The following is a 15,572-nucleotide window of genomic DNA, read 5'->3' as shown; positions in this document are numbered from 1 at the left end:
AAAAACTTTAGTAGCTGGATAACAAAGAATACTTGTCATTCATATTGGTTGTTCATGTGATCCTCTGCTGCAATTTAGCCTGGTGTGCCAGTCTTCTACTTAACTTTGTTACAGTGTAAATCTAATAGACATAAAATATTTTATTATACACATACTAAATGCTCTATTCATGTAGTGTATGGTTAGGCAGTGAAATGTTGGTACTACCATATAGCTTTACATAGAGTGACAAATGAGACAGTTCTAACTGGGATTTTGTTTTCTAATCATGAAATTGGCAATATTGGGACGATAGAATCATTTTGCCAGTGCTGCGAGGGTAAACTGAAAAAAAATTAATTTTAGTAAAGATAATGTAACTTGGGCTTCAATGGTCCTATTCTCAAAAGACTTACTTGGTTTCTGGGCTGGGAGTTTGACCTAGTGGTAGAGTGCTTGCCTGGCATGCACAAAGACCCAGGTTCTATGTATGTATCACATACATAGAAAAAAAGCCAGAAGTGGTGCTGAGGCTCAAGTGGTAGAGCTCTAGCCTTGAGAAAGTCCACGGACAGTGCTTAGGCCCTGAACTCAAGCCCAGGACTGGCAAAAAAAAAAAAAAAAGAAAAAAGAAAGAAAAAGAAAGAAAAAAAGACTTGGTTTCTTAAAGTTTAAATCCTTTTTTTTTTAATCTTTTGTGTGATAGTGGTTTTATGATTTCACTATAATCATCAGATGAGGGAAACTCATTAAAAAATGCAACTATAGGGCTACAACCTTCAATTCTGATGTAGTATTAAGACCTAGGAATGAACCAAGTGGTTAAGCTTGGCCCAATCAACTAATGTAGGTCTAAGGACTCAAAATTTCAGCAATATTATGTTAAATCCCCAACTAGACCAGCAAATACCAAGAACTTGTATTTGGGACAGAATGAAAACCTATATGAACCTAAGGTCCTGTTTGAGAAGAGCAGGGACTTAAATCTGAGGGCCTCTGAAATCAAACTATGATTAATTTTCATAAAGTTACACTCAGCTTCTGGTGTTTACGTATTACAAAAATGAAGAACTAATCACATGAAAGTTATACTTGTGATTTACAAAAAAAGGCATAGCTGATCTTGATCCCTAATTAAATTTATCCAGTGTTGAATAAAAAATTAAAATTTCTAGTGTTGACTACTTTAAATGTACTGAACATGCTTTTAAACCATAAATTGGTAAGTCTCTAATTGACTGACTAGAGAAAAAGAAAAAAGAAAATGCTGATTAATGGTATCAGCAATGAAAGAGTGCTGGGAATGAAGCTCATTTGTCTAACACTCAGGAGACCCTGGGTTTGATGCCCTGTGCTGCAAAGGAAAGGAAATAATTGACACATTACAGAACCGAAAGATAATAGAAGGATAACGTGAACAAAGACTGTTATTAATTCTTACCACTAAGGTGAAACACAAATGCTTGATAGGATAAAAACCAACAAAACTCACTGACCAGACCTTTATTAAGAAAAATTTTTCAGAAAAAACTATTGGCAGGATGACTACCAATGGTGAATCTACTAAACCCTTAGGGAAGAATAATACCAAATCTAGAGTCCATAAAAGAGAAGAGGAGGGCTGGGAGTTTGGCCTAGTGGTAGAGTGCTTGCCTAGCATGCACGAAGGCTCGGGTTTCGATACCTCGGTACCACATGCATAGCAAAAAGCTGGAAGTGGTGTTGAGGCTCAAGTGGTAAGAGTGCTAGCCTTGAGAAAGTCCAAGGACAGTGCTCAGGCCCTGAGCCCAAGCCCAGGGCTGGCAAAAAAAAAAAAAAAAAAAAAAAAGAGACACTTCTGAGATCACTTTATTTGGCAGTAGTACTCTAATGACAAAACAGATAGTGTAAAAAAAATACATGTTAACACACTTTTTTCATTTGCTGACATAAAGATACCCATGCTTTTCATATGAAATTATAGGAACTGGTGTACTCCCATTTCACTTTTCTATTTTGTTTCTCTGGAAATACCACCTATAATAAATTCAGCTCCATGACATTGGTCTACTTATGTGAGCTTCCATTCTAGTCAAGCCATTTTTGCTCTTCAGATCCCTTCAGCACTTTGGATCACTGGATTGCAGTTATTTCAAGATACTTTTCTATAGTTTGATTGTACTAGCTACTCTTAAAATTTTAAGGAAAATTCCTCTAATATTATTCTTTGTCTAGAAAATAAAGTAGGTAAGAGGGCATTAGAATGAATCTTACATCCTAATTAGGAAGGCTTGATTTGATTAACCAAATTTCATTGCAGTAGCTGTAACCCAAATGTGCTCTTCATGCGAATGACATTTTCTTTTTACTGTACCAACTATTAATGGAATTGGTTTTTTTTGTTTTTGCCAGTCCTGGGCTTGAGCTCAGGGCCTGAGCACTGTCCTTGGACTTTCTCAAGGCTAGAGCTCTACCACTTGAGTCTCAGCATCACTTCTGGCTTTTTTTTCTATGTGTGTGGTACCAAGGAATCGAACCTGGGTCTTCGTGCATGCTAGGCAAGCACTCAACCACTAGGCCAAACTCCCGACCCTATTAATGGAATTTTTATAATATACTTTACGCAGATCTTTTATTAGATGGTATTATCTAATGTATTTTAAAATATAAACAATATGTGTTAGGTCACTGCTAATTAAATCAAAGTATGTAATATTCCAAGTGACTGTTATTAAAACTTGAAAGAGATTAGGTCTTGAGAAAGTGATTGGAAAACAAAGTCGCAAATGTAGTGGCTATATCACCTTATTTAATAATTTTATGTAACTTAATCATTGTAGAGGAATGATAAACTTACTCATTATTTGCAGACATTTCATTATTTCTCTAGTTTAAAAACAACTTCTGAGTATAGTTTTTGTTGTGGACCAAATTTGTCATGGCAATAAATTATGCATCTAAGAAAAAGTATTTGCTTAATGTATTCTTACATGTAAGAAATTACATATTGTGAAGTTTCAGCTCATCAAAATAGGATTCTTATTTAACAGCATAAGCTTTTATTTTCTTAGTAAAATAGTGAGTATTTTGTTATATTCCTGTAGCAAAGCTGTTTATCACAACTTTGTTTTATTAATGGCATATGAGTATGACTACATGGAAAAGTTTATAATATTAGTATATAACTTGAATTTAAAATTAAGTATCAAGATAGGAATCCTTTAAATTATTGTTAATAAAACAAATAATTTATTTCTCACTGAGGAAAAGAACAAGGCTTTTATTTAAAGTAGCTATTGGTAGTTTTTATTTCATTTTTTAAAATCGTATTTTATTGTTGGGTTAGAGTTACATTTATCAGGTAATAGGTGTATTACTTCTCTGACCTTGATATCCCTTCTTATGTTTTTGTCCCCATTTCTCTCCCTCCGTACACTCCCAATCATCTTGTTTTCCCCCTTCCCTTCACTATTTCAAATAAACAAACAAACAAAAAAAAATATATATATACAATATACCAGGTAACAAAGTCAGATAAAGTGACCACATGAGATTAACCATGAGGGGGGGGGAAGAGAAAAGAAATAACTTCATATAGTACATTCTGATCAACAATCATAAAGATAAACCTTTTGCTTCTATGTCCTAGAGTTCATTTTGCTTAGTCTCATCCTATATGATCATATGTACATAGCTTTTGAGCTGTTGTGATTATCTGCTGGGAGAATCCTAGATGTGTACTAATTATTACAAATGAGTGAAACCATGGAGCCTATGTTCCTTTGGGTATAGCTTACTGTACTTAATATGATTTTTTCCACATGAGACGATGTCATTCCTTTCTGATGGGAGCATAGAATTCCATTGGGTATAAGTACCACATCTTCTTGATCCATTCATCTACTAAGGGGCATCTGGGTTGGTTCCATATCTTAGCTATGGTAAATAATGCTGTAATGAACATCTTTGTGCCAGTAGCTTTAGTATGCCCTTTGTTTCTGGACATTTGGGTAAATGCCAAGGATTGGGACTGCTGGGTTATAGGGGAGCTCTATTTTAGTCTTTTGAGGAATCACCATACTGCTTTCCAGAATGGTTAAACGAGTTTACACTCCCATCAACAGTGTAGTAGCAAAACAAGGCTTATTTTAGGATTAGAAAATTATTATTATTTATTTATTTATTTATTATTATTATTATTTTTTGCCAGTCCTGGGCTTGAGCTCAGGGCCTGAGTACTGTCCTTGGACTTTCTCAAGGCTAGAACTCTACCACTTGAGTCTCAGCACCACTTCTGGCTTTTTTTCTATATATGTGGTACCAAGGAATCGAACCCAGGTCTTTATGCATGCTAGGCAAGCACTTTAACCACTAGGCCAAACTCCTGGCCCTTATTATTATTTATTTATTTTTTGCCAATCCTGGGCTTGAGCTCAGGGCCTGAGCACTGTCCTTGGATTTTTCTCAAGGCTAGAGCTCTACCACTTGAGCCTCAGCACCACTTCCGGCTTTTTTTTTTTTCTATGTATGTGGTACCGAGGAATTGAACCCGGGTCTTCGTGCATGCTAGGCAAGCACTCTGCCACTAGGCCAGGATTAGAAAATTATTATGCTTCTTGGTTAAGACTTAACTGAGTAATCAATTCAATGTAAGAAAACATTCTATCTGCTGCTCAGTATTTTAGGTTAGATGCATTGTGTGTGTGTGTGTGTATGTACACCAACAGACACATTTGCATATAATAATTATGAAAAGAGCTACAGCTGTTTATCCTGTGTTAACTAGTAATCAGGTTCCATGCCCAGCTCAATGGTTTTATTTTTTATTTATTTATTTTTTTGTGGGTCATGGGGCTTGAACTCAGCCTGGGCTCTGTCCCTGCCTGAGCTCTTCAGCTCAAGGCTACCACCCTACCCCTAGGCCTGGGAGTTGTCCCAGAGCTCTACAGCTCAAGGCTACCACCCTACCTTTAAGCAAAGCCCCACTTCCCATTTTCTAGAGGTTAAATGGAGGTAAGAGTCTCAGGTCCTTTTGTGCCCAGGCTGGCTTTGAACCTTGATCCTCAGATCTCAGCCTCCTGACTAGCTAGGATTACAGGTGTGAGCCATCGCGCCTCGGCTCCCAGTAGCTTAAAGCAAATCATTCCTGTTGACTGAGGAACTAGGAAAAAATTGGAGTTCACTAGTTATCTGAGTATTTCTAAAGTGTTATGAGAATTCTGAAATCTTAAAAAAATAACTACCTGCTGACGGAGGCCAGCAGACTGGCTTACAAGTAGATCTGACCAAATGCCTGTTACAAACTTTGCTGCTCTTGCCCTCAGATGACAAAGTTTATTATTTGTTTGCAAAGCCTAAGATATTTTTCATCCTGTCAAAAAAGGCTGCCAAAAAAAAAAAGCCTCACTAAATTTTAACTTGCTAGGGACAAAGTGTCTTAAATACAGAGCTGTTCTACAATGAAGCCCAATGACCATGTAAAATGAAACGAAGTGTAGAAAATAGACATTCTACACCTAGAATATAACTCACAAGATAAAACCAGTAGTTCTGTTTTCAAAACAAGTATTTAATATTTTCGTTGTTTTACAGGGAGAAATTTAAATAATATATACTTATGCTTTGATGATCATTTCACAAAATGAACAAAAATACAGACACTAAATGAAAAGTGGAACATTAGAAATGCTTTAGCTTTCCACTTCAATGGCTGAAGATACCACACACACTTGTGCTATGTCGTCATATTCGTATGTTCTCTTTAAAAACGTGTCTGTTAGTCTTAAGCCGGAAACACTCTAATGAGAAAAAGACAGAGGCTTCAGTTTTCATTCACTGATCATTACTAAATAGCTGTGAGGTAGTCTGAAAAGAGAACATACCTGTAGTCCCTGAACTGAAGACAGTAGAGTAAGGGCAAGGCAGAGAGAAGAACTCGGAAGTAGCTTTCCCAGCTGTCTTCCTGAGATACCACACCAGTGGATAGAACTGGTATTGCACATTTCTAAAACCAGATCCATGGTCCTTTCACTGCTGAAGGAATCAGAAAAAGAATAAATCTTGCTCATTTTACAAGGAGGTATTATGATGTTTGTCAATATTTTTGTTTTCTGGTCTAGAGAATTAAAAACCAGAGAGTTGAAGAAAGCTACTTTGCCATTATTTTACTTAACACAGAACCAGGTGCCAAGTGCTGTGGCTCCTAGTTACTTGGGAGGCTGAGATGAGGAGGATCACAGTTTGAATTCAGCTCAGGCAAAGATGTGTGAGATTCTCCGCCCTCCCCCCAACCCCAGGCCCCAACCAATGAAAAGCTGGGCAAAGTGCTCATGCCTGTTACCCCAGATATGGAGGGAAATACAAATAGTATAATCACAATAAAGACTGACTCATCTGGGCAAAAAGTAAGACCTTAACTCAAAAGCAACTCCAGGAAGGCCAGGTGCCATGGTTCATGTCTGTAATCCTAGCATACCTATATGCGCAACGTGCCTAACTACTTACTGGGCTCCTAAAATGTGGCAGGCAATGCATTTACAAAGACATGTGTCTTGTTTCTTGAATAAATCACAATCTGCTGAGGAAAAAACTAATAATTATAGCAATATGAGGGTGTTACAAACAACCTTAAATTAAAATTTGCTGAAATAGCTTGAACAACTGATGAAGTTTGGAAGGATCTAGATAGAGAAGAAGGTGTTTCTGGGATTCTGAAGGATAAATATATCTTAATCTAATACCAAAAAGCTAGAATGGACATTGTTATAAAAGAATTACAGAGACACACTATTTAGGGACTGAGATTCATCACTGCAGTATTATCAAACTATCCTAATTTAACACACAGCAAATAATAATACAAGTATTATAAAAAGAGACAGAACTGGGATTTAATTCTAGGTTTCCTTCCTTTCAAAGTAACGTGTTGTTTTCCAGCAGTTACATTATTCTTTTTTTCTGTTTTCTATCAGAACTCTTTCAGCCTGTAACTCCAGCACTAGGGAGACTGTGTCAGGAGGATTATGAATTTGATCCCAGCTGAAGTACATATTGAACAAAATGTCAATTTTGACTACACAGCAAGATGTCTCAAAAAATAACAATAAGCTGGGCACAGATGGCTCATTGCTTCTAATCATGGCTACTTAAGAGAATCTAGAAGATAAAGGTCCAAAGTTATCCAAGACAGAGAAGTCCTTATAACTTCACCTTCAATTAAACACCAAAATACTGGACTAGAGATGTAATTTAAGTGAAAAACCAATTGAGAGCTTAGAGTCCTGAGTTCAAGCCCTGGTACTGGCACAAAAATTAATAATAATAACAAAACAAAATGAAACATTGTTTTCCAAGCTATGATTCCTTTAGTTCAAAATAAAGTGGTAACTTTTTAAGTTTTACTAATATAGCTTAATTCCAAGGCTGCATCAGAGAAATTCACCTTGCTACTTCAAGTGTACTTTATTCCATAAGAACCTGTTCATAAGCTGGGAGAGGTGGCTCATGCCTGTAATGCTAGCTACTCAGGAGGCTGAGACTGATGATCACAGTTAAAAGCCAGCCCAGGCACTCAAGTCCATGAGACTCTTCTCTCCGATTAACCACTAGAAAACTGGAAGAGATGCTGATCTTTGAAGAAAAAAAAACCAAAGAGAACCTATTAGTTCATGATTGAGTAATTTCATGGTGAAGGAAGTATCAACCATGACAATAATATGGTATTTAAAGTCAACTATGCCTCCTTTGAAATTGTGCCCCCATACTTTCTAACTGTTTGAGCTTGGAAAAGTCACTGAACTCTCTGAGGGGGGGGGGGGCGTTTTTTCCATAGAATGAATAATTAACACCTGCATGGGTTTTGCTGCATGAATGAAATAAAAATACAAAAAAAATATCCAATACAGTAAGACCTGAGACTATGTAATACCCTGCTAACATCAAAGAATCCTATAGGTCATGTAGAAAGTTTATAGAGATTTTCAGTTTCTCTTAGGTTGGTGAAGAGGAAAGGAAAGTCATCCAGAAACACTGGCATTACCTGCAGTTTGTTATTTTACAGGTAATATGAAAAGGTTCTTCTAAGTTAACAGTGTCTGGGATTGCCTCCAAAGACAGCCTGACATCTCCATAACCTGGAGCCTACAAGCAAAAGCAAGCAAAACAGTTAACATATGTTACAAAATCTTCATATTCAAATGAAATTACACTTACTCAAAAGACTATGAATCTTCAAACTGATGATCCAAGAAAACAACTGATTCATTTACTGTGTCTTCACTTTTGCTGCTACCACCACAGAAACAGCCTGCAGACTTGCAGACTCGTTATGTCTTACTTATAAGTTTCATGGTATTCCATCTCAAAGGGCAATTTTTCAGAAATACTAGTTTCTGTAGGCATCACTCTTTTTTTTTTTTTTGGCCAGTCCTGGGGCTTGAACTCAGGGCCTGGACACTGTCCTTGGGCTTTCTCAAGGTTAGCGCTCTACCACTTGAGCCACAGCACCATTTCCAGCTTTTCCTGTCTATGTGGTACCAAGGAATCCAACTCAGGACTTTATGTATGTTATACAAGCAAGCATTCTACCACTAAGCCATGCTCTCAGCTCCAACGTAACTCTTTTTTTTTTTTTGCCAGTCTTGGGCTTGAGCTCAGGGCCTGAGCACTGTCCTTGGACTTTCTCAAGGCTAGAGCTCTACCACTTGAGCCTCAGCACCACTTCCAGCTTTTTTCTATGTATGCGGTACCGAGGAATCAAACCCGGGTCTTCATGCATGCTAGGCAAGCACTTTAACCACTAGGCCAAACTCCCGGCCCTTCCAATGTAACTCTTAAGCAAGGTTACTGCCTAATGAGACTGAGGCTCTCAGTTGCAAACTATCTAGAAACAAAATAATGATTTTTTTATCAAGACAGGCAAGAATAGACTTTGGAAAAATCAAGGTTTTGGTCAGCATGGCAGGGTAAGAACCAACTGTGGCTTGAATTCAGGGCCTGGGCACTATCCCTGAGATTTTGTGCTCAGGCTGTCATTCTACCACCATAGCTCCATTTTTGGCTCTTTTGCTGCTCAATTGGAGATAAGTGTCTCACAGATATTTCTGCCCTGGTTGGCTTTGAACTGTGATTCTAAAACATCAGCCTCCTGAGAAGCAAGTATTACAGGCATGAATCACTGGCGCCCAGCATCAATTGCCACATTTTAAAGTTGGATGCGATCATTATATTTTGTAAAGTACTGTCTCAAACAGTGAAAGAAAAATAAATTTTAGGGCTGGGAGTTTGGACTAGTGGTTAAAGTGCTTGCCTAGCATGCATGAAGACCCGGGTTTGATTCCTCCGTACCACATATAGAAAAAAGTCGGAAGTGGTACTGAGGCTCAAGTGGTAGAGCTCTAGCCTTGAGAAAGTCCAAGGACAGTGCTCAGGCCCTGAGCTCAAGTCCAGGACTGGCAAAAAATAAATAAATAAATAAATAAATTTTAAAGTATACCAGTGTATTGATCCTATACCAAATTCTCACTAGCATAAGACTTAAGACTGATAGCTATTCCTACTTTAAGAGCAAAAGTTAGGTAAAATATTCACTGGTTTCAGATGGCTTAGATATTTAACATTTTTTAAAAGTATAAATAGAAGTCAGGTGAATAATAAGCATGCATTACTGAAGAAAGGAAACTGGATGAGCAAAGTTTGGTACCAATGGCTCGCAGCTGTAATCCTAGCTACTCGGGAGGCTGAGATCTGAGGATTGCAGTTCCAAGACAGTGTGGGCACGAAAGTCTGTGAGACTCCAATAAACGACTCAGAAAAAGCCAGAAGTGGTGTTATGGCTCAAATGGTAGAGTACTCACCTTGAGCAGAAAGGCTTATGAACAGCACCCAAGCTCTGGGGTTCAAGCCCCAGGGCCAGCAAAATAAATAAATAAATAAATAAATAATAGAAAATGAAAGAAAAATTGATACAGATATCTTAATTTGCTTATGAAACTTAAAAATATACATGTATTAACCTTCTTCCTTTGCTGTTGTTGTTAGGGGGAGGGAGGCGCTGAACTCTGGACTTGGGCCCTATCCCTGAGCATCTCAGCTCAAGGCTACTGCTGTGCCACTTTGAACCACAGCACCACTTCCTGTTTCCTGGTGGTTAATTGGAGATAAGAGTCTCTCGGACTTCCATACCTGGGCTGGCTTTAATTTGAGATCCTCAGATCTCAGCTTCCTAAGTAGCTAGGATTACAGGTGTGAGTCACCTGTACCCAGCTTGTTCATTCATAATACCAATTTTGTACTGAAAGATTGATGGAATTTCTTCTCCAGGATGACTTGAAACATACAGTATTTTCATTCTTAGCAATAAACCTAAGAAAAGTTTTTCTAACTACTTGCTCCTCTACTTCTCCATTTCCACTGAAGTTTTTCTAGACTCACCATTCGTTGCAGCTGGCTGGTTTGTAACCTTCCCCTTTCACCCAGATTTGTTTTCCATACTATATCCAGTTTTCCAATTACTGTTACTCCCTTAATGATGCCTGCTTTTTCTGCAAATTCCTTCTTGGGCTTTAGACAGTATAAGTACTGGCGTGTATCCATTGGCTGCAAATATGCTCTTGATCCAAATGTAGATACACTGAGAGGTACAGAGATAAAGACATATACAGAGATGGAGACAATCCTTTATCATCTTTTAAAGAAAAGGTCATAGCTGTGATTTATTCTTTTAAATAGGAAGTAGATGATTTACCACTCACAGATTTAGATGAGGCTAAAAGTTGCTACACAAAGAAAACAAAATTGTACTGGCAGATTTACTGTGTGTGTGTGTGTGTGTGTATACACGTACATACATGTGCGGGAATGCTTGAATTCAAGACCTTTGTGCTTTCCCTGAGCTTTTTGTGCTCACCTGACACTCTACCATTTGAGCCACAGCTCCACTTCTGACTTTTTGGCACTTAACTGGAGATTAAGAGTCTGAACTGGCTTTGAACCCTGACCCTCAGATCTGAGCTTCCTCAGGAGCTAGAATTACAGGTGTGGGCCACCCACACCCGACTAGCATTTACTTTTTTTTTTTTTTTTTTTTTTTTGGTGCCAGTTGTGGGCTTGGGCGCTGTCCCTCAGCTGCTTTTGTTCAACATCAGTTAGTGCTCTACCACTAGAGCCACAGCTCTACTTCTGACTTCTTGGAAGATGAGTCTCACTGACTTTTCTGCCTGGGTTGGCTTTAAACCACAATTCTTGGATCTTAGTCTCCCAAGTAGCTAAGATTACAGCCATGAACCACTAGGGCTCAGCTGGCATTTACTTTTATTTTCAATTAACATAAACCTTGAAGTTCTTTTCTTTTTCATTTTTTTGGGGGGTGGGGTAGGGGGGGTGGAAACTCAGGGCCTCAGGTTTTCTTGGCAAGTATTCTATCACTTGAGCCAGCTCTCCAACCTGGATTTTTGTTGATTATTTTAGAGATGAGAACATTTCTGCCTAGGCTTACTTCAAACTGCAATTCTCTGTACTTTCCCCCTAAACAGGTAGGGTTACAGGTGTGAGCAACTGGTACCTAATGACCTCTATTTTCACATTACCTATTTCTGAGAACGTAAATCTTTTCTTTAAAACAAAGTAAAACAAAAAGTCTATTACATTTTTTAAACACACACACACACACACACACCCAAAAAAAAACATCAAGGTAAGTAGATGATAAAAAAAAGCATGTATCTTTCAAAGCAAAACCCAACATTCCATAATTATTTACCATTCTCCGGATTGGTTGACTGAATTTAATTCTGTTACATTGTACATTACAGATGGCTCCAATGAGACTTTCTCCATAAACATGGGTGAGGTTGTAATATTTTGAATTTGGGCTTCAAGAAATACTTCATCAGTCTGAGAATATGAAAAAAATCCACCAAAATATGACAGAATTTAAAATATGCACCTCAATGAGAATCACTTATCTATATGAAGAAAAATATTAACCACAAATGTGATTAGTTCATGCCTGCAAATCAAAGTTATCATAATTAATACCAAGAAAAAACTTCATCCTAACATAATTAACAGTGGCAAAGTCAAGTGTTAGTCAACTGATAACCCTGCCAAACAATGGATGTGGGATAATCAGAATATATTTTGTATTAACAAACAAAAATATTTACGTAACTGGAATTTCACTCACAAGTTTCAAGTCTGCTGTTAGTATGGTGTTAAAACAAACTAGTATGATGAGTATACTTACATATCTACAATTTCAGTGTTATGATAAGATGTTCAGATCTTTATTATAATACTCCAGCATAGTATACTTTCAATTATTATGGTATTATTTCAATTTAGATACTCTACTGGCTACTAGGATAAAGAATAATCTATTTTATACCCTTATAGAACCTAACTTTTTCAAATTAAAACCATGTACAAGTGGTTTTTAATGATTTCTTAGTTCATTTGAAATGTACTCTGAGGGCTAAAAGAAGCATATGTGAATTATACCTGATATTTTAAATCAGGCAAAGCATTTTTTATCCTGAGTGTCAGATTTCAAAATTGATGTCATTCATTAATATTTTGGTTACTAGGTGATTTTTATTAAAATAAAAAACTTCTAATTCTCCAGTTACATGGGATAAACACCCTTATTTTTATACCATTTGGTTATTATCATTTTATATAAATGAAAAACAAATATTGATATACCAAAGGTTTCAATAATTATTGATTTCAAGTTTATATTTGTATAGTATGTTTAAATATATAATATATATACACACATGTATATATACATATATATATAAATATACTCGGAAGTAATATAAAATATTGGGAAATTATGAGCTTTGTTGAACACTAAAGTCCAGAAAATGGAAATCATTTGCACAAAATACCATGATGAAGTTATAATTTAATGAGTCTAATATAAGACATATTCATCTTTGGGGCATCTAATCAAATGAAAACAGAAATATAATGATTTATCAAAACACTGTACTATTGAAGGGCAGTATTCTTTTACTTTTTCTCAAGAAAATAAGTAAATATATCCCATAAATCCATTGCTTTAAAAAAATAGAACATTTCAATTTTTAAAATGAAATTATCTGTATAAAATTTATGAAGAGCTTAGATGACATGAAAGGAAAACAAGCAGCATAATGGAAAATCAAGTTAGTCTGAATAGTTAGTATAAAGTAATTTGACATTTGAAAAATTCAGACAAGAATTTAGTGCTAAGGCTGATGTTATTACAAATGTAATGAATAGAAGCAAATGCTGCTTACTGTGAGTAGATAAATTTCAGCCAACTTGGGAAGATTTGCTTTTTTTTCTGTTTACTTTTGTCAAAAGGCCATCTTTATCTGACCTATACTTCAAAGTAAAAATACTATATCTGAAAATAAATTTCGATTGTACATTCTACCTAAAGGACAATAGGGTGTTTGACAGCATGATGATGAAAATGCCAGGGTTAAAATATACAAGGTTAATATGCCTCTCAAAAAAATTAAAAGACATAAAACTCTTCCAATATGGCAATATAACCTTTGACCTAATTTTTCCTACAAACAAGACAGATATAATATTAAAAGTACATTTAAATTATAAATGTCTTTCTGAAGTCAGAGAACTGGTATTCAAAACTAACTGTTTTTCCACTATGTTTTACAGAGAGATTAATTAGGCAGAGTCAAAAAGTGTTAAGTAACAAAAGCAATAAATTTATAATAAAAAATCAAATTACCACAGAACTGAGGTCACTCTAATGGAAAAATAAAAAAGAAAAATTAGAAAAATCAGAGTTAAATGTTAAAGAAAAAGAATAACTTCAAAATGAGATGCATCTCTGCATTTCTAAACTTACTAACAAGACAGCATTAGTATACAAGAAAGTAAATAGGAAGCAACATAAATATGACAAACTATTTCTCTAAAAAAGGTGACATTACTAAGGATTAAATGACAAAGCACAGAAAAGAACATTATAGCTGAATACTTAAACAAGAGCAAATAGCTAAGGGTACATCTTGGGGAAAAGACATATGTCTCATGCCTTTCTGGTTTTATAAATCATTTATCTGTATTATAATTCCTAATAGATACTTAAGGATGGATATACATTATACTCAACATTGAGAATAGATAACACTCATAATAGCATCTCATTTATCTAATCGTGCAATCCTTTTGTAAAAGAAGGTCTTGGTTAAGAGTTCCATGGAACACATTTCAGGAAATGCTGAACTAGACCCTTGCCTCAATAAATTGAAAACTTATTATTTTCTGTTAACAAATAGCTATTTTTATTCCTATACATATTTGTGCTATTCATTTATTAAGGATAATGTCAAATGTCATCTCCTTCATCAAAGGCATAATTGAAAATCATTTTTCATCTCTCTGTTTCCAAGGTTTAGGAATACTTCATGACTTAGGGTATATGAGAGATGCTTATATTGCACCTGGGTCATGTCAGTTTCCTCCACTAGAATTAAGTTCCCAGAGGATTAGTACTGCCATGAGAATCTGTACCTAGCAGGTGACCAAATGTCTGAACCCTACCTTCTGATTTCACCAATCATCTTACATGGTTTTCTTTAAAAACTGTAACAAAACGTTTCATAAAAACTTGTTTTCCTTCAGAGATTCATAAATTAATAAGAACATCATGAAAAGTGTGTTTGAGATTTATGGGGGGGCTAATAACATCACTGCAAAGGACTACAGTGCAGAGAAAGAAGAATCAGCTACTGATAATAGTGTTGTTTACTATTCCTACAACCTAACTGCAATATAGAATATACCCTATGGCAATGAACAGTATTTGTTTGCCTAACCGGTATCACAAATTCTAGAGATCCTACATGCTATTTAGTTCTATCTAGGTGTTTTAGAGATATATGTTTCAAGCATTCATAATTTTGGATTGGAGTATGGCTTAAGTGGTAGAGTACTTGCCTACAAGTACAATGCCCTGTGTTCAATCCCTAGTTATCACATACATACAAAAGTTAGGTGCAAAATTGAAATGTTATGTCATATATAAGGCTAATTGAAGGAAAGCATGCAAAATTGTCACTATAATTCTCAAAGTTTATAAATTCATAGAAACTGAAGGAATGTCGACTAATGAAAAAAATCTATTACTTTATATGATGGAAATGTGATTAGTTTTCTTTTTTTATAGGGATTATACCACTTCTGTAGTCCTAGTTATTTGAAAAACTATTTGCAAATTACTCTAAATAAAACTACTCATCAAATATCTTAATATAATCCTATTTTTTTTGTTGGTGTTGTCCCAGTCCTGGCGCTTGAAGTCAGGGCCTAGCTGCTGTCCCTGAGTTTTTATGCTCAAGGCTAGCATTCTACAGTTTTAACCACAGCTCCAACTTCCAGATTTTTTGGGTGCTTAATTATAGCTAAGAGTCTCATGGACTTCTCCTGGGCAAGATCTCAGCTTCCTGAGTAGCTAGGATTATAAACATGAGCTATCGATCTGGCCATACTCCTATGTTTCTAATAAAGAAAAATTTAATAAGCATTTATGGGAGTCGAGTATTATGAATGAAACCTTTCACAGAAAGTAAGAGACCACTTAAAATGTACTAAAC

The 15,572-nt window shown here is 36.0% G+C and overlaps 1 protein-coding gene across 4 annotated transcripts in view; it reads right to left on the bottom strand.

The window, feature by feature from the left end:
• Window positions 1-5,494: 5,494 nt before the first annotated feature.
• The window catches only part of Trappc13 (trafficking protein particle complex subunit 13), a 31,767-nt gene continuing 21,689 nt past the window's right edge, over window positions 5,495-15,572 (bottom strand). The window contains exons 8-13 of one of the 4 annotated variants that reach the window (XM_090331742.1): window positions 13,703-13,720; window positions 11,717-11,850; window positions 10,390-10,588; window positions 7,997-8,097; window positions 5,841-5,991; window positions 5,495-5,756 (exon numbers count right to left, since the gene is read on the bottom strand). In XM_090331742.1, the coding sequence (XP_090187868.1) occupies window positions 5,649-5,756; window positions 5,841-5,991; window positions 7,997-8,097; window positions 10,390-10,588; window positions 11,717-11,850; window positions 13,703-13,720 (711 nt within the window). In that variant the 3' untranslated portion in view covers window positions 5,495-5,648. The remainder of the gene's footprint in view (window positions 5,757-5,840; window positions 5,992-7,996; window positions 8,098-10,389; window positions 10,589-11,716; window positions 11,851-13,702; window positions 13,721-15,572) is intronic. The other 3 variants (XM_090331743.1, XM_090331744.1, XM_090331745.1) reach the window with 3 other exon arrangements.

The sequence above is a fragment of the Megascapheus bottae genome, chromosome 4 (assembly GCF_031878675.1).
Source record: "Megascapheus bottae isolate mThoBot1 chromosome 4, mThoBot2.hap1, whole genome shotgun sequence".
Lineage (NCBI taxonomy): Eukaryota > Metazoa > Chordata > Mammalia > Rodentia > Geomyidae > Megascapheus > Megascapheus bottae.
Note: the sequence above shows the minus strand (reverse complement) of the source record. Positions and strands in the feature narration are given on the sequence as shown.